This window comes from Elephantulus edwardii, unplaced genomic scaffold, assembly GCF_000299155.1.
Source record: "Elephantulus edwardii isolate Elephantulus edwardi_28Jun2011 unplaced genomic scaffold, EleEdw1.0 scaffold00007, whole genome shotgun sequence".
Lineage (NCBI taxonomy): Eukaryota > Metazoa > Chordata > Mammalia > Macroscelidea > Macroscelididae > Elephantulus > Elephantulus edwardii.
The window spans coordinates 1,498,111-1,524,375 of NW_006399757.1; the positions used below are offsets into that span (position 1 = coordinate 1,498,111).

At 37.7% G+C, this 26,265-nt stretch overlaps 1 protein-coding gene across 4 annotated transcripts in view; it reads left to right on the plus strand.

Moving 5' to 3' along the window:
• The window catches only part of DYNC1I1 (dynein, cytoplasmic 1, intermediate chain 1), a 397,792-nt gene extending 373,561 nt beyond the window's left edge, over positions 1-24,231 (plus strand). For 3 of the 4 annotated variants that reach the window (XM_006880223.1, XM_006880225.1, XM_006880226.1), the window contains 2 exons: positions 2,433-2,558; positions 23,276-24,229. In XM_006880223.1, the coding sequence (XP_006880285.1) occupies positions 2,433-2,558; positions 23,276-23,386 (237 nt within the window). In that variant the 3' untranslated portion in view covers positions 23,387-24,229. Of the gene's footprint in view, positions 1-2,432; positions 2,559-23,275 lie in introns of all 4 variants that reach the window. The other variant, XM_006880224.1, reaches the window with a different exon arrangement.
• Positions 24,232-26,265: the final 2,034 nt, after the last annotated feature.

The window sequence follows — 26,265 nt, forward strand, 5'->3', positions numbered from 1 at the left end:
TTTCCCAGTAAAAGTGAAGATAGATTATGTCTAATTCAAATGCAGTAATGAGCTGGACAATTTTTATTTTTTACGCCGTCAGGTAATTTTTTTTTCTTCCTAGCAAGTTGAGCAGCATTTTTAAAATATTTGTCAGATTGAGAATTATATTTCTTTAAAAAAAAAAAAAAAGAAAGGAAGGAAGAAAGGAAAAACCAGAGTTCCCACTGGCCTGAGCAGCAGTGTTTGTGTTTGATTGTTGTTTAAATGACTGTACTTTTTGACCTGGTTGTCCCAGCTGCTGTTAAACACAGTTCACATTTACCATGCTCAGTACTACTGACTTCTATTACTTGATGTATTTACTTATCATTCTCAGTATTATTGACTTCTGTTACTTGATGTATTAATTTATACTGTATGGGTGCTGGTTTTGTGGTGAAAATTAGACATAACAAAATAAGTAAATGTGAAAACAAATATGATATAGAGAAAAATAGAACGTAATGGCTTATTTCATTATAGATATATATCAGTTTTTGAAAGGTCAACTTATTGAAAAGATAATCTGTCATTATCTCAAATCTGTTGAAAAGTTTATTTTTTTTTAACACATGCTATAGAAAAGCATTGTGTTTGGTTTTGTTAGCTTTTTTATTTTACCATTTCTAGTATCTATGAAAAAGGTGTATTTTTTTTATGGTTAAAGTATAAACTGTTTTAAGTTGTTGCATTATTTGGTCTCCAAATTTAGAAAATTCTAGAAAAAAATGTACTACACATTATTTAAAATATGCCAAAAAGCAAACATCTTTTAAGAGATTGATTTTTACTGTATTAAAATGACATATTTTTATTCAAGTTTTGAGGTTGTTCCTAGATCAAATCTGATATTGAATACAACATGAGCCTTCTAAATTATGGATTGAATTTACTCTGAATACCTGGATCATGGACTTGTTTACTGGCAGTACACTAATAATAAAGTGTATTGACAGAATTATGGCCCATCTAAATTCACATTGTTTCGGCCTTGGAGTGGTTTGGTTAAAAAAAATTCAGGCTCTAGCATGCCCAGCAGGTAACTTTATTGTAGAAATGGTGTATTTAAAAAAAAAAAATCAGAGACTTTTCTTTTACTTTTTTTGCTCCCAACTGACATACAGTGATTTAAGCAGGTAAAAGATTTTTTTATTGATTTCAAGATTATGTTTAAACATAGTTTCTTACATATGATGCTGGTTTTATTGCTCTTTTAAAGATAGGTATTGGGTCAATAATCTCATATAAACAGATGGTTTCAATTCCTTCAGTAACAGAATGCCAGGGGTACTCAGTCACACTGCATGTCCTGTCTCCATCCTGATACGAGATGTTCATTAGACACGGGCTCAAACAGTGGCATGAGGTGATCGCGGTGGTCCCTGCCCTCTTCTCCCAACCCACCAATTATTTTCCTTTCTCTTTTTGTTTAAATATTACCTTTTCCTTTTGGGAATGCATTGCTGTCATTTACTATCCAACGTTTCTGTAGAAGGCTTGTTATAAAGTCACAAAGGTCCAGCCTCAAAGACAAGCTTATGAGGGAGAGGCACACAGATAATTGTTTTACGAATACTCAGGTTCTTGTGCCAAATACAGTAAGTTCCACTTCTGGACCTCCAGCTTTTGCATTCGTAGTAGTTAATGTCATTATTGGCAGTTTCTATTTCAGCGTGGTTAGGAAAGAAGAGGTAGAGCAGTTTCTACAAGAAGTTCACCACCGCTTTATATCAGAGTCATCGCGCTAGAGACCTGGCCATGATTATCACTCTCCACAGCCTAGTACGGCCAGAAGGAAGGAAAACAAAAAAACAAGAGAAGGACTTGAAAATTTCCGTGTGCATACTTGCTAGCCTCCTCTTCAGCCAATCCCTGATAAGATTCGGAGGAGATTAATACTTACATGTTGTTTTCTTTTTGAACATTCATATTAATATGATCTTTATTCATCACACACGCTCCTTCCTACCATTGATGGTATCCTGAATCTTAGTAAATCCTGAAATCTCTCCATCAATCTATACATCATCATCTGGTCATAAAGTGTCACCTTTAGCTGCTGTGGTTGTGTGATGGAGGTACATGCCCTGGATAATCTGAAGAAGTAGCCATGCCACTCACTGCCGGCTGACTGTGGAAAAGATTCCCTTGTTCCCTTCCTGTTAAAATGTCTCGTCTTGCTACCCCTCAGTTCAGCAGAGCATGTGCTTTAAGAACAACGAATCCTTTTTACCCCTACATGGAATATATGTTTCTTCAATACACCTGACATCAGGGGTGACTCATCCAGTGAAGTATATTATTGTGCATTGTTGTTGTTGCTATTAGGTATCATTGTATTGACTACATTAGTATGTTTACTTGCATATTCAGAGACCCTCCCTCCTTTTCTGCTGTACCCTTTTTGGCAGGTTCCAACAGCAAGTGTGGCTATCGAGGGGGCATCTGCCTTAAACCGGGTACATTGGGCTCAAACTGGCAAAGAAGTTGCCGTTGGAGATTCAGAAGGCCGTATTTGGGTCTACGATGTTGGAGAGGTACATGCATTATATGTATAACCATATAAATATGTATATTTTTTTGAACTTGTGTATCTACTTCAAAGGCTGAGTGAAATTACTGGCAAGACCTTGTGGGCCAAGAAAACTCTCTCAAGTGCGTTTGCAAATTTCCATTGACTTCAGTGGGAGTTTGGTGAGACTTCCTTAGGGCCTAATTTGGGCTTCAGTCGCCTGTGCCCAGGACGCTTTAGTTAATAACCCAAGCTCCTTTTAGAGTGCTGCACAATTCCCAGCTATCCTGTTGTAAGATTAGCACTTCCCACTAATTTCATGAGAACAAAAAGTTTGCCAAGCACATAATTCTAATGTGGAATATATGGAGGTGTGTGGTGCTGTTTTGTTTTTGTTTTTTTTCACTTGAAAAATAATGTTTTAGTTGATAAGTTAAATCAAAATATATATTATACCTTTTTGATAATAGCCAATCAATATGGCTTAGAGGAATCAGAGTTTGGCTCCATTTTCATGATATACAAAGGTTTTTATACATACTTATCTGGGATCTCTTATATCATGACAAATGTCAAAAAAGGAAAATCTATCCCTGTCTTCCACCTAGAATAAGTTTCATTTAATTTTATTCTGGATTTATTTAATGTTAAATGATCAATCAATTGCCCATAAGCATATCTGTTTACTCTCACTATATGAGAAAGTGTTGACGAAAGTCTTCTTTTTTGATGAGGCTAAAGGATTTATTTCCTAAAGACAAAAGAAAACGTTGAACTTTCAAGCAAACCAAAAAGGAGTGTTTTGTAATGCCTTTTTGGTGTAATATGAATCTAACATTTGCATTCCGGGAGGAAAATACCCCACATTTGTGTGCATAAAATCCTAGGCCTAGGAAGTGCTCTGGGAGTGCGTGGTGGATGGGTTTAGCTGAGCGTTCTGAGAAGGGTGCTTTATGGTTTCATCAATCAGCATGTTATAAATTTGGCAAGCCAAGGTGGTTTGTTCTACGGTGAAACTTTTGATGCTACATGCTGCTATATGATAGAGTTGATTGTGTTGAAATAATAGGCTGCGTAATACTTTGCAAAAGGCAGCCAGAAACAGAGCCTAAATGACTTTGGATAGAGGGAGTTTTATTCTAAATGCACATATTCTACTCTAAGTCTTGGTATTTTCACATTCTATATATTTCATTAGATGCCCCCTTGGCTTTCCAGCTGCCCCAAGCTGAGTCATTGTAAAAATGACAAAGACTGTGGTAATGGAAATCCCAACTGATGAAGATGCAAAGAGTCTGGTGACTAGACATGGTGTCTTTGGCAAAGTAAAAAATAGTGCTAAAAGGTCTAGGAAAGTATTTTTTTCTATGTATATTTCTTTATATTTATGGCATGCTTTTCATTATCCTCATAAAAATAAACTTAACAATAATAACAATGTAAATATTCTTTGTTGGATCATTTCCTAAAAAGAATAAAGCAGCATATGAAGGTGAAGATGAAGTAAACAAGGTGTCTGTCACCTTTCTTTTTTCCTCCCTCTCTTTCTTCCTATATATCTCTCCTTTTCTTCTTTCTCTAATTCTTTTCTAACAAGTATAATTATGAGAGAGGCATAAATAAGAAGACACTTTCAGAGATGAACTGACCAGAAATAGATACAATTTTGAAACTCTATTCCCACTTCCCACTTTCCTCCTTTGTACACACTATCTCTCAACTCTTTTAAGAGTATGTGCAACATTAATTATATATATATATATATACACACACTTTAAATTGTGTGTGTGTACTGTCAAATCAGATCTGACTGGTACAGGAGGAGATTGTTCCTCCTACTCCAGCAGAGCATCTGGTAGATTTGAACTACACACCTCTGGGATTGCAGTGCAGCTTCTTGCCACTAGGCCACCAGAGTTTGCCACAACATTAATCCTTTTTCTCCCTCTTTATTATATCTCTGAAGAGCAATGATACAAATAGTTAGGACAATCCAACTTATTAAAAGAAAGGTATTTTTAAGAACTTTTATGTTGACTATAAAAATGTTTTTTAATATAAAATGATATATTGGAAGATACTCTGTAAATTTACATTCTAATATATAAAAACCACACAGGTATACACTTATTCATCATCACTATGCAGTAAGAAACACAGCATAACATGCATACAGAATTTCTTCAATAAAGTTATTTCATAGTGTGGAGACACAATTGTTGAAATATGACTCATATTTTGGGAGTTAGGTGTGATTTAAAAAAAAAAATGTTGCTTTGGTTTGTATGTGACTCCTGAAACTTCTTTCTAGGTTGTTACCGTCGTTTCTAAACGTTTGTAAAGCGTTGTTATCCTCAAATTTCCACTATCGTGTTGGCAGGTCAGGTTGGCTTTCGTGTTTGTATTATTGCCCTTGCTTTTCTAAGTGATATTACTGACTATAGAAATGTCTGCGACTACAAGCCAGTCTCACCCATTGTCTGGAGTCTAGACAGGCTATAGAAAAATCTCTGTGACATATAATAGACCAAACAATTTGTAGAGTTGTTTATCCCTACAAATTCTCTACCGGGGGAAAAAAGATATACTGTTTTGTTGAGAGCAGGTAATATTATAATCCCCTAGTCCTTTTCTGAATGATCACAAATCAGTATGGGCTTAGACACTTAAACAATTCTGTCTGTATCATTTGAGTCTATACTAAGCAATCTATAGCTCGGGGGAAAAAATGATATTAGCACAATAAGTTGGCCTTGACTATTCTTTTTTTCTTTATTTCTAAATATTTCATAAGATAACTCACTATATTGATTCCTTTCTAGAAGGAAGAAGATTTTCTGTTTCTCTTTACTCACCTCTATGAGAGAGTTCCTTGGAGAAGGACATCATGTTTGGGAGGGTGGAGGGACGACATAGGGGGGGAAAACCATCTATGAGGTGGATTGATTCAGTGTCTGGGGTAATCAGGATGAGTGTGTCAGAGACAATGAGATTGGCACAGGACAGAGCAGAGTTTAGGGCTGTTGTACATAGGGTCGCTATGAGTCGCAAGCGACTCAACGGCACATAACAACAACAAAACCTCTATGCCCTGTCCTGAATCCCCGAGTCTGATAGAGCCCCCATGTGCTAAAAGCAAAGATGCCTTCCGCAGCTGAGACCCATCTGAAGCCCACTTCTGAGAGATGGTGGATCCACTTCACAGCAAAGGCCAAGATTATTGTCATTAGTGTCATCTCATTCCCCAGCCTAGAACTGAGAGAGCATCACTGTACTTAGAGTGGAAGGGCAGCTTCAAAACAACAAGTCACAAGCCTTACAAATCACCTCCACTCCAGAAAGTTTCACAGCGAGTCTTCATGGCCAGATCAAGGCCTAGCTCAAGTTTGAGATCACTGCTAAGGCTTGTTGTACATGGTGAATGAGAGGAGGGATGGCAACAGGAAACACACTATAAAGGAAAAATATCAAAGATAAAAAAACCCAAAAATGTAGTGATGAGGACAAATTCATCGTTAGAGTCTTCTACCATTACTTATATTCAGAATCATTCCGTTGGTCCTTATTAAAGGTCACCATGGTTATACTGGCCCTTAAGAGGAAAACCTTGTTTGTGAAACCTTTTGGGGCAGTAGATCAAGTGCTTTTAGAGATTAATGATTTTTCAAGGTAAAATGTTGACAGAGGCTCTAAATCACACAGGAGGAGATTGCCCATCATTCTCCCAGCGACCTCCTGGGAGACACAAACTATCTGCCTTTGGGTTGGCAGTGCATCTACTTACCCACTAAATCACCAGTGATCGCTCATTTTTCTTTTTGAGTTTTTGTCCTACAATCCATATAAGAAGGCAGATTGTAGTTTTAAGGGTAAACTTTGCCCATCCATTTACCATGCGATCAGTCTGTGGGGTTTAATTTTCACTCATTCTCTCTGTTGATTTGATTGAGAACTTTAGTAAATGGGGAGGAAGATGGGGGCTTCAGGCTCTCATTTACCAAAGTCCTCTTCAACAGGAACCGCTGGCTTCAGGCATCGGCACCTTGTACTCCCAACAGCCCTGTGTGTGCTTGGTCTGATGAACCACTGTCACTGCCTTGCAGGTGTTCAGCAACTTTTCCACGAAACACCATCCATTTTCACTTTGCACCAGCCCTTACCAATTATGTAGCCAATTCTGCTTTTACATAACCATCAAGTATACTGTTGTTCATACCAGTCGTGAAGGAGGTGAATACCTCTGATAACAGGTCAGAGGTGCAAAATTTTGGCTCGACCCAGGTCATTAGAAAGAAAGTAACCTCTTCAGCATTTTGGCCAACTGGGGTATGTTGTATGCTGCTCTTATTGTGTGTTTCTTAAAACGACTTCAAAATGTCGAATGAGAGTAGCAGTGATTTCTCTAATATCGACATTATGAGGCCCATACAAAAGAGCCGAAGCGATACTGAAAATTCTACCTTGCAAACACTGTGATTGCATTGCCATTTTAAATGGAAGTACAAAGTATTCTGGGGGGAAAGACGTCTACGAGGCTTATTACACTTGGAGGAGTGGGACAGGACAGGTGTCCTCTGTTCACTCTGTTGCACCCACCGCTAATAATGAAGACGTTTATGACCATCAATAGAGACACCGTCATTCAGGTCCATGTAGATTTACCTTCCTGTGAGACCTGGCACTGGATGAGGAGGGCACCAAGGAGAGAGAGAGACACTGTTGTCACCAGTCACTAACAACCGTCTGCCACATCTCCTGTCCCAGCTGAGGCTGCAGCTGCTGCAGGGAGTCCCAGCACAGTGCCCCCAAGATCATGCCCTCCTCTATTATGTACAATTATCCTCCATGACTTCTAAGATGATGGCAGAGGGCAGTGGCTTGAGTCCAGATTTACTGATGCAATTTCTTATGAACTTCTGAGGGGTAAACAGAGGATTCGGTGTGAGCTCACTGAAATCACCACACTGTGTTTGTCTGTTGTCCTCCACCCATTCTTTCTCTTTCGTTTCATGACATTTGAATCGCAATGGCATGAGAAACATACCTTGGGGCCTATGGCTAAAAAGGTACAACATAAAACAGCAGCAGTGTTCCCAGGTAGGCCACATGATGCTTTGTTTATATCGCACACATTTTTGGTTGTTTGATTTCAACATTGTATCCGCAAAGGATACTGTACACATTTATTTTCACAGATAGGGGTCTATTTTCTTTTCAGAGCAGGTGCTTAACTCCCATTAGCATAAATGGAAGTTATGTGGAACCAGCGAAGATGGAGAAGACCCTTTTTTTATTATTTAGCAATCTTCCCCCCCCCGCCTTCAACTTGCACATTTGAAGAAGTTGCTTACCTAGGAAGCATTTGCCTGAACCACTTAAATCTTCTGAGATCTAAAATTAAAAATGAGCCTAGCTCCTGAGTAAGTTTTGGGGCCTTTTCTTCCACCCTGTGGGACAGGATTTGCTTCTTAGGACACATTATGATCCCATTAAATTAATTTGCAAGTGGATGGATAAGAAGGCGTGAATTACGTGAATTAACGAATATAACCTGAAGATATTGAGTGTATTGGCTTGAGTAGTCTCATAGAAAGCCATTAATCATGGTTGGATTTTTTTAAATCATGTATGAACACACATTTGAAAGAATTAAAAGGAAAGATTACCCAGTGCCATGGCTCCTTTACTGAATAGCAAGCTTTTGCTATATGGCACTGATTTGAACAGCGCATGGACCAGTAAATATAGAATTATTCACGTGTCCTGATGATTGATAGCCAGGCCTATCTACCTGTCTTCCTGGCAGATGTGTTTTATAGAAAGCCCGCTGCCATTGTTAATGCTTCAGTGCTGTCACACAGATGCAGCTGTCATAAATATCCCCTAACAACTATGTTTGCTGCTTATCTGAATTAGTTAGAATGCTGTTTGCAGCTCCAGTTTTGAAAGAAGCAGTTTATCGTCAACCTCCTATTATTTCTTTTTCCATTAACCTCTTCCAGGGAAGATTTTGTTTTCAATCGTGATAAAGACACATAAGTTTCAAATCCCTGATTATATTTTTACAGCCGTCACAGGATAAAATTCCAAAATGGTTTGCAGTTTAAACTAGAATTTGCAAAATAAAATGGCAATTTAAAAACTGTAATTTGGAAGATGAATAAATCTCACAATGCTAGCTTTTTGTTTGTTTTGTGTCCTATTTACTAATTACCTAAGAAAGTAGGCCTAGATCTTTACATTTTTAACCTTAAATTTTGGCAGCATTTCAAATAACTTGTTTGATATGACTGTTTTCAGGCCAAAAGAAAGGAGCACTTTATTATAGTTTCAATAAAAACAATCAATTGGCATTCATCAACATTTTTAAAGGATCTAGAAAAATTCTTGGGTAGGGAAAAAAAATACAGGTGACTATGAGAGATCAAATGTGACTGCTGAAAATAGAGTATTATAGATTTTAAAGCTGGAATGAAAAGTTTATTTGGAATTCCAACAGGAAAATGATCTATGAATGTACTCTAGAAATGATGGGCAAGACATAACATATAAGGACAATTAAGAAATGCCACAAATGGTTTTTATGGCCAGAAAGAAAAGAAAGGAGATTCGGTGTGTAATTTCTCTTCCTCTTAAAATAGCAGTTCTTTTAGTAGCATCTGATAAGCTGGAAATGTAGAACGTTAAAAAAGGGTTGAGTGACATAAAATAAATACAATACATTTATGGTTTTTAAGTGGATTACACTGGGCAATAATTGGTTGCTTGTGGGACTATTTTGTGTTTTCAGAAGGCCAGGGCCTCCATTGATTCTCTACAGGCATTTTGTGCCTTGCATATAAATAATCCCATTTTGGGGGGATAGGCAACCATAAAGAACACAAAATAGGAAGTTAAGTCTAGATTGTGGGGGTTTTGTTAGATTAATTTAAGTAAGAGTTGCTTGATAACAAAGAAATGTATTTAAATTCTTTAACTGTGCTTGTTTTATGACAGCTGTTACCTGTCACTGTTGACTAAACCCTGAGAGCGTTCAGAGGAGAAAGGGGTGGGTTCAGCAAAGTCCAGTTTGGTCACTCAGAATACTTGTGTTTCTCATTAAGTGAGTCTTCCAGTAATGTGCTAGATTCTTGAAGGTCTTTGAAAGTACTGGCTTATTTTTCCATTGGATAAACAGTGTTATTTTCTTTAGCTAGTGTTAAATAGTGCAGGTTCTCTTCGTAGAAAAGTTTTAGGCATAAGTGCTTCTGTGATGCCAAACATCCAGATAATAAGTGGAAATTCAGACGTCCAGGTCTGTCAGTGACACCTCAAGAGAAATAAAACAACAACTGATGTGCTGTTTTTCTGTTTGTCCCCAAATTTTTACTCTCGAAGCTACCACACTGTGAAGTTGCATCAAGAGCACAAAGATCTATTTATTTGGGCTAATTTGGGATGATAATAAGTGTAATCAACCACTTTGCAATAGTAAATATTACTCCATTTCTTTACATGATTAATTATAGTATTTTAAAGAAAATAATTTGGGTAAAAGATATGATTGTAAAGTTAGCATTAAATTATTTTTCATCTCAGAACCAAAAGAAAAGGCACTTTTGATCCCATTAAATTCATTATAATTATTTATCTTTATTTAGTATGTCTGTAGTGGTTTTCGTTTTTATGATTATGTATGTAAAAGACCATGATTAAACTAATTATTATATAGAGAGCTCATTCTGGTAGCATTAGTTTGTGAAAATGGGCTTGATAGGATTACTATCTTTTCAAGCTACTTTTTCTCCCTAAATTGATAAGAAAATACTTAGGACTTTTATGTACCGTGAGGTCAATGCTTAAATTAAAAGAAAACAATAATATCTAATTTCATGACACTCAATGTGTATATAAATATATAGACCAGTCAATGAAATTCATATATCCTTGTTTTGGTGATAAATGGTCTGTGAATATAAATCTTTTTGGTGGAGAGGGGAGAAATTCTAGTTTGTCTAATTCATCATCTTTATGATTTTTCTGTGGTTTTACACTGTCATCTTCAATAGTAGTTTGGATTCTAAAGTACTCATTAATTATAGTGTTAATTTTTTTTAGGGCTGACAAAATTGTATTTCGTTTCAGAATTTCAAAACTGCTAGATTTTGTCTTAAAAAATTGCTGCTCAGAGCAGTTGCCTCAAATCACGGTTTAGACCAGCGAGTGTAAAGCTGCACCAGTCATCTTCAGGTCTCTATTAATACTTGCCTGTACAGAAATGGAAAGTTACTTGTTTCTTACATGAGTATGTGTGCTTCTGTATGTATATCTAAAATATCACGTGAAGTCAAGTATCTGTGCGCTTCGGTGTAAATATTTATATACCATCCAGGTTGGACTTGCAAAGTATATTCCAATTTCAAGGAAGGTTTACATGAATTTTTGAAATGTCAGTTATCAGAACTTCTTTTAAATTTTAAAGCATGATTTTTTTTATTTGGAGAATATAAAACCTTAACATGGTAAAAGAAATGTTTGCACTCTTAGATGGAAGATAGAACTGATCAGTAGAACATTTCTAAGTTTTCCTAATGGCCAAATAAGTATTTTCTCAACAGTCAGATTGCAAGTCTTATTTTCTCAGCATGATGGACTTTTGGGTAGAAAGTGGACACTTCATATTATCATAAAAATTAGGCACACTTTGTATTTATAGGGTGGGGGTGGAGAATCAGATTAACAACTCTCCTTAAGTTAATTTCATTCTTCAGTATTTTTTCCCCAAACCTTTGTAAACCGATGTCCACAGAAACATACGTGAAGTGGCTACATGACAGTTAATCTGTTTGAACAGCGGCCCCTTGTCTAGCACAGTGCCTGGCACATGGTAGGCACTGGATAAATATTTGATGGACGAATGAATGATTCACAGGTGAAAGTTGGAGAGTTAGGCGAAAGCTTCATTATGGGAAGAATTCGGAATGCAGCCTCTAAATTGATGATTGATTGGAGGGGGGAAATCTGTTTAATTATATTTGCATGGATAAGGATATTTAGAAAATGGACTTCTTGTTGCTCCTCAATCTCTGTCCTACTCTCTCTTTTCTCTAGTGGTTTTAAAACTAAGCAATTGGCCACTGGTGTAATGAAAGCATAACAGTTGATTCAAATAGTTGTCAAACCACTGAAAGCTGTTTCCTTTTCATTTTGCTTTTTTTGGACGCTACAGATACGGTAAATCATGAACAGCATTATAAAAATACCTCTTTTATGCGCAAACATTCAGTATGAGGGAATGGCATGCCTTTTATTACCTTGGTAAATGTTTGTAAGGTGTTTAGGAATAAGCCGTCTTTTTTTTTTTTTTTTTTTTTGTCAAAACTGCTTGGATTCAGTGGTTCCTCAGAATTCTCTTCGAAAGCCTCTAGTTAATAATATCAGGCAGAAAGGGCTCCAGTAGCTTCGTCAGCCAAGGGGCAGATCACCTGGAGCAGCTCCTGGCTGGTCTTTCCTCTTTACTTTTCTTGATCTGTGTTATGGAAAGAGGGTGATAATTGGTGTCTAATGTTCTTATTATAGCATTTTCTGTCTTTTAGATGACGAGATAGATTCTTCCCCTTCCCTCGACCCCATATAACAGAAAAGTCAATTTGAAAAGGTTTCTGTATATTTGACTGTATTTGTGGACCTTGGAGAAGTAACTCTCCTCCATTTCTTTGATTCCTCTCCTTTGCCCCCAAACACAAATACGGGTGAAAATATCCACATTTTGCCCATCTCCTAGAATTTAACATGAAGAAGTTTTTCGTTTTAAAATGTTCATTTCTTAAGAACAGTGCTTTGGATGCCCTCTTTTCCTTCTGTATTTACTGACTTGTTAAAATTGATAGAGACTCGTATTTGTTACTATTTACTTTTGTCTTTTATGTCCTGTATTTATTTCATTTTTTTTAATTAGGTGGTAATGGCCTTTTTAAAAGTGTTTTTCTAAGGAGCATGCTGTCAAAGTAAACCACTCACTTAATGATACAGAGAGAAGTCCTTTGGCAGAAAGTTTTCAAGTTTTCAAGCTGATGATTCCCAAGGTGGGATTTTCAGATGAAAGGAAATCTACTCTTTGTTAACCAAGAACAGTCAGATACCATCAAATACCATAGGTTAGAATGCTGCTGAATTTCATAGAAATGTTATCTGATTGACTGGTAGGTAATAGCAGGCTGTAGAGGAGAAGACTGATGGAGGAGGCTGATGGAACTTTGACTTTCAACTTCTCTACAACAGTTCTAAACAGTTAAGTTGCCACAGAGTCTTATCTTTTTGCGGTAGACAGTATACACCCTCTGTGTACTTCATCCTGGCTCGGAACGCTGGTCCGTGGTTTCATCCATTGTTAACAGTGATGGTAGACTCTCCAGAGAGTTAAATACAGTGGAGCTGCGTTTATTTGAAGCGAGAATGCTTGGTCTTTCCCGTGGCTTTTTCGTTTCTTATTACCTCCCACTTTGCTTCCATCTGTGTGTGTGGCAAAGGGAATTGTCCTAAAAAAAAAAAAAGGCTTCCTCTGAACACAGATGCATATTTGTGTACCAGTAAGTCCACAATCTCATGAATATGGGTGCTATTAATAATTGTAGTTTTTAAAACACTTCCAGGGCTTACAAGGGCTTTCCTCGGAAGCCAACATATATTTCTACTGTTTCTGTAAATGCTTTCAAGCAATTGATGTGTATTAAAGTGAAAATTTGTAAGACATCGTTTTAACAGAAATCTTACATTTGTAGGCTAATACAGAAGATAGATGTTGTGTATCCACTTGGAATCAATAGTTAGCATAACAGTCCCACAGACTCTTTTTTTTAAATGACTCCATTTAATTAAAAGATTACAAAGAGGCTGATGAACCACACACCCATGGAGTATTTATTCTGAAACCTGGAGTCCCACTCATTTTAATTGATTTGCCATGCTTAACATAGCTGAAAAACCAAATTAAAATTATCGACTACTTTCCTAATGCCTTACTTCACCAAGTTTTTTTTAAAATTAACCACTTTTGCACTAAGTGTGCCCCATACAGATATTTTTCCATAATATATATGCATATCTATAATTTTACGTATAGCATTTAGCTGCAAAGGGTTGCTGCAGATAATGTAGCTATTTAGAATCAGCTGCCAGGAATTATAAACTCTTTAACATTACTAACAAATGAGGAGGGCTTGACTGAGCACTGCTCACAATGGTTAGCCATGTCCTTTGAAAAAGAGACACATGAGGGGTATTTGTACGCTTAACCCTGGTTCTAAAAAGACTTTTGATTTTTATAACCACATATTTAGCACTTATAATATCTTAAAACTTGAGGCAAAACTGTAGAATTTCCTGGTAGAATGTGGAAAATGGCTAAATAAAACTCTTGGTCGTATGTGAGAAACAATAAGAGAGAGAGAGGAAGTGTGTGTGTGTGTGTGTGTGTGTGTGTATTTACAGGCTTATAAGAAAAGAGCAATAAGTAGTACATTTTTGTTGAGATCTGTAGGAACTCTTCTACCTAGGTTATGGAAGTTAACTATTTTTAAAATATATTTAAGAAATAACTTATATAAATTTTTAAGTCAAACATGGTAAACTGTAAGGTAAATTCTCTAACAGGCAACTTTCTATAGGTGAAAAGAAGAAAATTAAAGCAAAGAAAGGCGGGAAGAAAGCAAAAAAAAGTGAGAGGGAAATTGAAAAACGAATAAGCACTCAGAAGGACAAATGGGACAATAATGTAATTATTCAGGGTTTCTAATGTGCTGAACACTGTCTTAAACTCCATCTAGTTCACAGACTTACTTAATATTCAGTAGCCCTAGGAGATGAGTCGTTTCTCACAAGAGAGGAAGTAAAGATTAGAGATGCTAAAATGTATTTGTTTCCCAAGAACACACAGCGAGTAAGGAGCAGAGTTGAGTATTGAAGCCATGATCTGTCTAATGGGTAAAATTCAACTTGAAGAAAAAATTTAACTGTGGCCCTTTTCTCCATATCTAATTATTTTATAATCTGTGCCACACAGGTGGTCTGCTGGCTGACTTGGAAGGTAGGCAAGGTGTAGAAGCACCCACAAGTTAAACCAAGCAAAAGGGTGAGAATTTGTACCCTAGCTTCAGAAGGAAAGTGTTTGTGGTGGTGCTTCCCTTTGTTCTTTGTGGGGAGTATATGTTTGTATATTCGAGGTGCATGTTTTTTAGTAATTTTTCCACGTTCGCACCATTGCATTTTGACTGCTTTGTCTCTCAAGGGCTTTAGAAGATTGAAAACAATATTTAGCATCCCTAGCAGGTAATTTGAAACATGTTACCTGTGATACTTGGTAGGTTTACATTTTGTAAAGAGGTGGGGCCTCCCAATTGCCCCACATAAACATTTGAAAATTCAAGGTCTTTGGCAACTTTCTTAGTGCCCTGCATTTAGCTTTCTATATGTTTACAGAGCAGGCTACACAGTGTTCCTTGACATCTTCACAAAGCAATCTTTGAAAAGAACTCTTTCATTTAACACACATAGACACTTCTCTAGAATGGCTATGCATGCCATGTATATTTTGGAGAATGTGTTTCATTAAGTGACAATTTAGTAAAAAAAGAATACATGACCATTCCATGAAGAACTTATAGTACTTTCTTCACTTAGAATACCTTTTTCGTCTTCAAACCCCTGTTGATAAGTGGGTCAGACCTCATCATCCCCATTTTACAATTGAGGTGATGAGAGGTTAAGTGCCTTACCATTGCCAGTGACCGAGATGAAGCCAGGACTTAAGTCTCCTGTCCAAATCTGAAGTTCATTTTACCTCCTCCTTATGGCCAAATTGCTACCTCAATAACTGTCGTTGGCCTTAGTTCCCTCAACTGTAAAAACGGGGCCATGCAATATCTATAAAAGGTGATCCCTTTCAGAGCTAAGATTTTATTGTTTCAGAAACCATAGCCCAAGTGCTTTTGGCATTAAAATGCTTTATAAATTTAACAATGACAAAAATTAGAAAACACTCCAGGAACGGACTGGTGATTGGTGAACTTGGTATATGAGGTAGTGGGAAAGTCATAGCTTTCCATAGATGCTCAAAGGCTGAACATGTTTTCCAGTCCACTCTGATTCCATACAATAGCCGGACAGTTTGTCCAAGTCCTTCTTCACGGTGTTCCTTTGATAGACCTATTTTAACTGTTTTCTTCATATGGCTTTTCATACGTTTTTAATTGATTGAAATTATTCATCACCATTAGAAACATGAATATTTTTCCTATAACAAATGTAAATTGCCTAGAAATTATTCTACACCATTATTTTCTGGTGTGTGGGGGGAGAGTCAATGGTAATGCTCCAGATTTAGACTTTAATGTCTTGCTAAAACCTTGAAAAGATGCTGAAGCAATGTGATTAACGTGCCATTAGTACCTGCCTCTTCTACTTGCTTGACATACAACATACTCCAGAAAATGTTACTGTTGTCATTGTAAGAGAGCAAAATTTAGGCTATTCAGTTTTTTGAACATTAATTATGAAACATTTTAAAAAGTCAATATTCACACAGTTTACTCTTAGAAAATATGTTAATTTATTTTCATCTACATTTCATAGTCTTCTTATGCCAGAATAGTTGACAGCTACATCTTCAATTCCTAGCTTAGTGCTTGGAATATATTTAGTGCTCAACCAGTGCTAATTTAATGAGCCTCATATAAACGTATGTGCTAAATGAAGGAGCTCTACTGACCTAGTTATAATGAGTTGCACCGTCAACCCAGAAGTAGGTGGTTCAAATCCATTAATTGCTTCAAAGAATAAAAATGGAATGTCTCTTCTCATGTGATGAAAACCTGCTGGAGGGTCAGCTATGAGTCATTTCTGACTTGACAGGATACAACAACAGCAGCAACATATGCTAGTATAAGAACATGAAAATAGTCTTTTCCTTTAATTATGAAACTTGAACAAAGAATTGCCTCTAATAATTGAATTCTACTGAACTAACAGTCTCCTAGGAAAGTATCAGATACGTTTATGCTCATGATCTATAGTTCTGGTCATTTCTTATCAGAGAGCTCCAGATGAGAAGAGTCTATGACTTTCAGAGGCTAGAAAGACAGTTCTGTCTAGATACATGCTGTTTCTGGGAATAAACATCAGTTCTTCTAAGAAGAATGGTCTTCTTGTTTGTAAGGAAGCCTGTTTGGTCTTACCTTCAAGTAATTCATGTGTCAGAAACTATTACTTTGAGTGTGGAAACAGCCTATGAATACATTCACACATTCAAGCTAAGATTATACTTAAAGTTCTTCCTGATGGTGATATTTAATTCTAAAACTGGGACAATCTACAGTTCACCTTCTAAATCTAACATCACAATCATCAGTTATTTTTAAAGTCAATGAGGTGAAAAAGTCTTAATGAGAGGATGTATGTAAATTTATTCTAAGTTTCTGGAACCATGTGTGTTTTTCATTATAGGGAGCTCTGGTGGCCTAGTGGTAAGAAACTGTATTGTAGTTGTGAAGGCATGCAGTTCGAATCCACCAGCTGTTCCACGGGAATAAGATGGGTAATCTTGTCCCATGTGATTAACTCCCTCTGAAAACTCACTAGAGGGTGAGCTATGGGTCGGTTCCAACTTGATTGATGATAGTACTTGAAAACAACAGCTATAGAACTAAAGCAAATGAATAATAATTCCATTTAATATATTCTAGAGAAGAAGAGACTAGGGAAAAATACTTTTGAAACAACAACCAAAAAACCCCTCTAATATGTTTTTTGTTAAAGTGGAACTTAAGAAGGTCAAATAGGTCAAGCTAGAACAATATGAAAAAAAATTTGTGAGAACAAATGTGTATTTATAAGGCCCAGTGTTGGTCTTCTAGAACTACTTCTTACTCCCACATACATAGAAGTAAAATATCACTACATTGTGGGGTATTTTGTGTGTTGTTATTACAAGACTCTGTTGGGTCTACTCTCATTCCTCATGACCCCATGAGTGGCAGAGCTAACTCCTGTCTGATCCCTCACCATTCTCACAAGCTCCTCTGCTCAAGTCTGTTGCTGCAGTCAGCCCTGTGTCTGTCCATCCCTCTCATTGAAGGGCTTTCTCTCCTCCTCTGACTTTCCACCTTAACAAGCATGATATCTTTTCAGGGACTGATTCCTCTGACAGCATTCACAAAGTATGTGAAATGAAGTCTCACCATCCTTACCTCAAAGGAGTACTCTGACTGCTCTTGTGCAAACACAGGTTTATTTGTTCTTTTGTCAGTTCATGATATATTCAGTACTCTTAGCTCGTGCCACAATTCAAAGACATACTGCAATTCTTCTCCAAGCTGCGGTGATGTTGTGGTAAGGAAGTACCCTGTCAGCTCAAAGGCAAAGGCACACAGTTTGAATCCACTGGCTACGCAGAAGATAGGCAATCTCCCATGTTATACTGCCTCTGAAAGCCTGCTAGAGGGTCAGCTATGAGTCAGTTCTAATTCATTGTTATGTAACAACAGAGTTTTAGGTATTAGAGTCTGTTAGCTTGATTCCCATGTTATATGAATCTCTCACTATTTGCATATAGGGTGCTTCCATGAAGTCTTTCATAAGCCAAAAAGCATTATAATGAAGAAGCAATTACCATTAATTTATATGGGAAAACATTTCCATGTTCCCAGACCAAAACATTAACCTACCAAATTATCCCAAAGCCTAAAGTATCTCTAACCTTACGGTTCTCACAGGCACCATTCAAAACTATAACGGTTTCTGGAAAGGAGTTTGACAGAGCCATGCTCCCTACTCAGAGTGCATTGTTCTTGTTGTCATCAGGTCCCATCAAGTCAACTATGACTCATCATGATCCTTTGAATGACTAATCTGAACCTTGCTCAATCCTACATCATCTTTACGATCTCTGTCATGCTCAAGCCCCTGGTGGTAGCTTCAATCCTTTCATTAAGGATCTTCCTCTCTTTCTCCTGCCCTCTGCCTTCCCCAGCATGATGTCTCTAAAGGCTGGTCCCTCTTTATAAGGACTGACCCCTCCTGAGAGCATGCCCGAAGACATGGAAATGGCGTTGAACCATCCTTGTCTCTGAGGAGCACTCAGGTTGTACTGCCCTCAAGTCAGATTTGCCCATGGCCTCTTTGACGACTTGCTGTAAAACAAATGCTAATCACTAGTTTTACTTTACCTTTTTTTTTTTTTTTTTGCAAAAGTAAAAATTTTCTTTATTGTGGTTGGTTAAAACAAGCACTAATGTAGGTTTTCCACAAAAGTGAAGTGGAGTAAATAGAACTTTGGAGAAGTAGAGAGTACCTGTATAAGGAAAAGACAACAGCACTAAGTCTCTATTTGTAAGGGTACTGTCATGAGAGACTGGGCTTCTTCACCTGGACTTTACCTGGATCTTCTTCTGGACTTTTGTTGTGTGTTCTTTTTGGATGGATCTGTCAGGACTCAGAGGAGGGAGAGAAGTGATGGACCTGTTCATTCTTTCATGTAAACATGATACCAGCCCTTTACTGCTTATATCTTTTGTCTGCTCTTTTGTATAATTTACTTTGGGGCCTCATTTCTCAAGGGTGATGTTTTCCAAAATAGAAGAGAAACATGAAGACTAGTGGTGGAACATTGGAAAAGAGCCCAAAGTAGGATCAAATGGCTTAAGCAAAGGGGTGATGGCATAATCCAATGCTACTGTGAACTTGTGTCATTGCCTAAAAAAGAGACTTGGAGTCATTTCAATGAGTAAGAAAATATTTAACTATTCCAAAGCTCATTAAAAAAGAAAAACTCATTGAGATGGCTAAATGGGAATGCTTATTGGTACTGCATTTCTCAAAGTACATCTAAGAGGTTACTTCTCCAACTGTAAATCCTTTCCAAAATCACATGCTTGGAATACTAAATTTTAGTGTGCATGAGATTTGACAGCAGTGGGTTTGGGCAGACCTGGTGTCATCGTGGGTAAGGATGAAGTTGCTAGTAAAATGGTGGCAGTTCAAACCTGCCTATCTCTCTGTGGGAGAAAGATACAGCAGTGTATTTCCATGAATATTCCTAGCCTGGGAAGCCCTCTAAGGCAGTTCTGTACTGTTGTTGTTGTTGTTATATGCCATCAAGTGGCAACAAACTCGTAGCTAACCTTCCATTGGGTTTTCCAAGACAATAAATGACACAAGAGGAGATTGCCTAACTTGCTCCCAGTGAAGGAGCTGATAGACTCAAATAACCTGCCTTTGGGTTGGCACTAAACCATCGTGCTTATTAGTTAAAATCAGCGCAACAGCAATGGGTTCGTTTTTATGGAGGGGATACAGGAACATCAATCTGTGTATTTGTGGAGTTCCAATAAGTAGTCCTGGACATACAGCATCTGGAACTATCATTCCTTTTAATAAAAATCTAAAGTTTTAATCACTTGACTGGGAATAGTGGGTCATTTTCCAGCTATCAAAGTTATCACAAATGTTAGATTTCATACTTTTTTATATTTTAAGAAAGATATATTGATTAGAATGAATGTGCATTCTCTGTGTATGTCTCTAGTTAGTTTTATTCACAAATATCTCAATTTCTGGTTGGTTTTATGAAAATATTTTTGAATTAATTTTAATGAAAGTTTACAGAAACTTAGGGTTTCCAGAATGTGTGTTTTTAATATTTATAAACTATTTCATAGTATTTGTAACACTGATAGGCAGGTTTCAACATCTTATTCTGTGGTCCTCAAGAAAGCAGCTATTACATCTAAATTATTTTTTTCCTTTATGAAAACTAGAAGAGTGTGGGCAGCAGCATCTGACCTCCAGTAGCTTATAAGGGAGAAGAATCCTTCTCTAACAGTGTGAACATTACAAAGCCAATTACGATGAGCTCAGATCTGAGGTCGGACCTTCACACTCAAAACTTTTTCTACCAATTTAGCACCCACCGTTCCTCCCACAGCACTCACTATTTCTCTACAGAGTTATTGCGATGGTGACACAAACCCCACAGACAATGCGCACAGTTAGAGAATTTATTAGGAAAGGAGCAGTTACAGTTCAGGATCAGGAATGCTCAGGATAGAGTTCTTGACAGGATAGCCTCTGCTCAGGTATGCTTTTCAGAGAGGCCTCTTTCCTTCTGACCCTAGACCTCTCAGCCTTGGCTTCTGCCCTACTTGGGCAAGTGTTACAAAGCTAATTCAGTAATGTCAATTATGTACTACCCTCTATGCTCATAAGCATAGGCCTAAGGTACTTGACTGTAGCTCTATGAACCAGCAAAAATAGCTCCCTGACAAATGCCTGAAGATACCACTACAGCAAAGACTCAGCTTTCTCACCACGTGTGACCAAGAGCCCACAGTTCTGTCTCATGCTAGTTTCCAATTCCTACCTCTTCTACATCTGCTGCCACTGTATCATCTCATTCCTTCTTTCTGGTGATACAACTGTCCATTCCTTATTTTTACAGGGATCGCAGGTCCAGAGGACATGTTTCACTCTCTGCTTGTTTTCTTGATAGTAGAAGAGCCTGTTATCTCTCTTTGTGGTGACTAAATTTAAGCTTAATGGAATGGCAATACCCGCATCAGCATTCTACATATCTTATTTGCATGGTCCCATACTAATGGGTGTCATATAAATTACTTAGGTTATTAACAAGCTACACAGTCCATTTGGTGGGCTGCAAACCCACCAGACCTCACATTTACATAGCCCTACCCAATCCTGTGGTGAGAGTTACAAAGACTATGCCTTAGAAGAGCTGCATCAAATAAGTCACTGCACCACAAAAACCAGTCTCATTTCTTCTTTGTCCTATTTCTCATTTTCAAATAATTTTCCTTTTTTAATCACAAGGCACTGTGTGATGTCTTTAAATAATTCATTTTTAGATGCTACATAAATAAGTTATTTAAAGCAGCCAGCAAATATATTCATGGATATTTTGCATTATGAATGGGGTTAATGCCTTTTTTACTGATTTATGTGGAGAAAAATTATTTCAGAAATTTTCTAGTCTTTTTTGACTGACTAATAATTCAAACACTAGTACCACATTGGTGTTTATTAATTGTGTAACTTTTGTGAGATTATATTTTTCCACTTCCATTAGGGCCTCTGATGGCTTGTTGTTGGTAGGTGCTATTGCATATAACTCATGGAAACCCTATGAACAACAGCTCTGAATGTTCTCTCCTGGCCCATTCTCGCTATCTCTGATACATTTAAGCCCTTAGCTGCAGCCACCATGTCAATCCATTGCATTGAGGGTCTTCATCTCTTTCACTGACCCTCCTCTTTTGCAAGTACAATTCCCTTTCCAAGTAGAACAGCCTCTCCGGCAACATATCTAAAGTATGAGAGATGAAGCTTTGCCATCATTGCCTCCAAGGAACCCGCTAGCTGCACTTTTTCCAAGACTTACCTGTTCATTGTTTTGGCAGTACATGGGATACTTAGTGCTCTTCTCCAGCACCACAACTCAAAGGCATAAATTCTTCTGTCATCTTTATTCATTGTCCAGCTCTCAGATGCATAGCAAGTAATTGAGAAAGCCATGGCCTGAATGCTTCCTGGTAGCTTAGTGATAAGGAATTGCACTACCAACACAAAGGTATGTGGTTACAATCCACCAGCTTTTCTGCAGGAGGAAGATGGGCAATCTCCTCCATGCAATTTACTGCCTCTAAAGACATGCTCGAGGGTCAGTTATGGGTCAGGTTTGATTTGAGGGCACACAACAACAACAACCTGGTGGCTTAATGGTAAGGAGCTGCACTTCCAATGCAAAGGATTTCATTCAAATCCACGAGCTGCTCCAAGAGAAAAGGATAGGCAATCTCTTACCATGTGATTTACTGCTTAGGAAAACCTATGGTAGGGTCAGGTTTGGGTTGGTTCCAATTTGACAGTACATAACAACAATACCTCATGAAAATAGTAATATTACCCTACTTAGAACCTTTATGGAATGTGTTAATTCATTATGAAGTATTTAGGAGAAGACTCTTGGTGTAAGCTACTATTTATTTTGTTCATATTGTGTTATGTTGTGTGCTGTCAACTTTTACCTAGTTTTTCAGAGGCTGAGAATCACACTGTAAGAGATAGCCTGTCTTTCTCCCTCAGAGCAACTGGTGGATTCAAACTACCTGACTTTGGGTTAGCAGGATAATTCCTTACCACTGAATTGTCAGAGCTCCCATTGTCACTCATCCGTATCCACATAAGAGATCTTTCTGTAAAGGCCTGAGCATTATTTCCTAACAGTAAGATTTCTTGGCTTATATAAGATATCTGCTTACCATGTATACTGGCACTGTAGCAGCATTTTGGATAAGGGGTCAATAGCATTGAATAGTAAGAAAAATACAGTTAATGAAAAATCTTTGCTGTTGTTACAATTTCTATGTGTTGTGTTAAGTCTGGTCTTAGTAGTTTTCATTTCTGAGAGTGCTTTATTTTAGCATGGTGGTTGTGACTGTATAATTTACCTAAATGGGGAACATTTTAGAAAGTTCATAGATAATTTTTGCTTTCAAGAGCCACTTTAGTCTATGTTTCTTATGGTGGTCATTAAGAGCAACACTCCTTGGAAAGTAACTGATTCAAGAAAGAAGAATATTGTGTTTACATTCCAAACCAACCGTGTCCTTTGTGAGGAGAAACTCGTGTGGGCTTCAGGGGCTTTAGATGTAAAAGATACCTTGTCCACCATTTCTCCATTGATTTGTTTTGCAGCTTGCAGTTCCTCACAACGATGAGTGGACCCGATTTGCCAGAACTCTCGTGGAGATTCGTGCCAACAGAGCCGATAGCGAGGAAGAAGGCACAGTTGAATTAGCTGCCTAGTGGAGGCCCACAGCCCTCACCCCAGTCACCCACCTTCCTGGCCCGAGAGCTCAGCATCCCCAGTCCTCACGTCTGCTGTGCTCAGTGTGTCCATTCAGTTTCAGTATTGCTGTGACATTTTGGGTGCCATATTGTGCCAGCTTTGCTACAAACGTTCCAAATTCATCCCACTGTACTCTCCATCCAAAGCAGAGCATTTGTATCTTTTCTGTCTCAAAAATGAGGGGTAGGGGGTGTGGGTGGGAAACCTTTATGGGTTTGGTTGTTGCCTTTTAACTACTTAGTAGCTGTATTTAATAGCTGGAAACCTCTGGTTAACTTTATGCTTACATGCACTTATGGCGTAGTCCTATTAAATCCATATGAAGCCAGATATGATTAGGTACAGATGTGGTGTGCTTCATGATACGGTACAGGGCCAAAGACTTGAGATGTGGTGTTTCACATGGTGACTCACATTATGAATGGATTTACTATAAGAACATTGCTGCTCCTTATTTATTGTGGTGTGCTGCATGGAATGTATTTATTTGAAAGCATTAAAATAAACGATCCTAGAGCATGTTCATAATGAGAGGACTGCATTGTCTCTCTACTGCTGTTGGGGTTACATTAAGTTCCAAATAACAATTACAGTATGCCCGTTCCACTGAAGACATGAAATCTTTTAAGGTTTGTTGCAATGAATGGAATGATTTTTAATGCCTATTATTTCTAGGTACTTTAACAATATTTCAAGTATAGTTGATCATTGATACTTGTCATTCAAGCAAACACAGCTCTACAAAAAACCTGTGGTTCCTAAATATGACACTAGTATTGCCAGTAAAATGTTTCAAACCAGGTCTGAACCAATGTGAGTAAATTCCTTGCCAGGGGAGAGGCGAACTTGGAATTCTTCCGTGACAGGAATTGGGGAGGTACATCAGGGCTGTGTTTAAAAGCAAAACCCGGAAACAGTTACTGTTGGGTCTGTTCTAGTTTGTGAAAATTCCACGTGTATCAGAGTCAATGTGTGCTCCCAAGGACTTTCCAAGGCTGATTGTAGAAGTCATTGATCAAGGCATACCAAGTTTTCCATTAGCACCCATGCCCATTAATCAGTCGCACTACTTAGTGCCTTCTAGAGGGACTTTTGGTGACGTAGTTCAGGGGAGTTATGCTTCTGTCCCAAAGGCCGCACCTCTCCGATGATTTGAATCCACTAGCAGCACCATAGGAGAAAGATGAACAATTTTAGTAGATTTTCCAAGAGGTAATTTCATGCCTACAAAGAATTAAATAAGTAGTGGTTGAATCATGGAAAATATTTAAAGACTGGTATTTGGCTTTTTAGTAAAAGAATTTCTATCAGTGTTTCTGTCAGTTCATATTTGTTAGATGTCCTTAAACTGTAAGATTCCTTTATTATAAAAATCGTGATCTATTTTTCTACCCTGTGGCATCCACTTCCAGATAACATGCCTCCAGAAACTCTATGAACTTTGATAAATGTCGAGGATTGTAGAGGGGCTTCAGGCCTTTTGTTCAAGGATCACTATGTGTTGTGCTCAACTCAAAGGCAATCAACAACCACCACCATGGTATCTAGATAGTTACATCCTTTGTAAGTAGAAATTAAAGGTTTCTTTCACTCTTTCAGTTTCATTATTCCACAATTCATACACCTCAAACTTTGTCAATACATTCTTGATGCACTTTCTTAATCCTTTTAATATTAGAAAATTTGGTCCACCAAAAAGAAAATTATGCCACAAATTACAGCATTTACAGACTTAATTACTTTCTGTGTTTCCTAGTCACATATTTATGTACCATCTTTGAGGATCAGATCATCTACCAAGAGCTAAGGTGGGCTGCTGTGTATCCCATGTTCTAAGTATATTGTGGAGAGGCTTTTGTAACCAAGTGTGTGCTATCTTAACACACCATGATTTAAAAAGGAGCATTCCAAGGGTATATCCACAGGTGTGGAAAATATTCCTTTTGCCAAGATTAGCCAAGTAAGATTTTTCATCTTAGAAATGAAAATTTTAAAACGCAAAAAATAAATGTCTGAAATAGATTTTAAAACAATCTTATGTTCCAAAGGAGTACCCAAGGCTTGTATCTCCCACCAAGTCTATTAAGAATGAGCTTCAGATAGTCAAAGCATCACTAGGAATTCTCAAAGCTTTCCTCTGTAAACCAGGATTGATGCTCGTGAAGGCAACCACAGAGCAGGGCTCATTGATGTACCCCAAATAATACTGAGTAAGGAATACACTTTAACTGTCAGAAGACAAGAGACTACAATAAACATCGTGTTCAACCAGATCAGAAGGGTACCCAGCAAGGCTCCACCCAATGGGGATTAGCAGATTAATGAATAGAATATCATTTGAGGCAAAATGGCCCAAAAAGAGTGTTGCTTAATGTCTATCACCAAAACATAGAGATAGAAATGGAAGAGCTGGAGAAGGACAAAAATTACCTGAATAAAAACTAAACAGGTGTTTGGGTTCACAGGAGGAAGAATACCAGAGCAAAAGTTTTGATGCACTTCATCATTCCCCAAAAGAATGTTTGCCTGTTCATTCCCTTATACATAATGTGAAATATGGGAGGATCTCATGCACTTTGAGGAATATAGGATACCGGTTCTGAGTTCCCCCAGTTGAAACCTAAAGCTGTGACATAGTCCCACTAATAGAGTAGGGCTTTATGATAACCAGATACACGCATGTCCATAAAATCTAAAGTCAGAGTGGGCTCATCCGAAGCATAAATCCATATGGTGTAATTTCCCCAACTCATGGGTGTTCACCCAGAATTTATAAACTTGGCGTTGGTTTCTAGCCTGTAAAATAAGAACTATCATAGTTGTTGTTGTTGTTGTT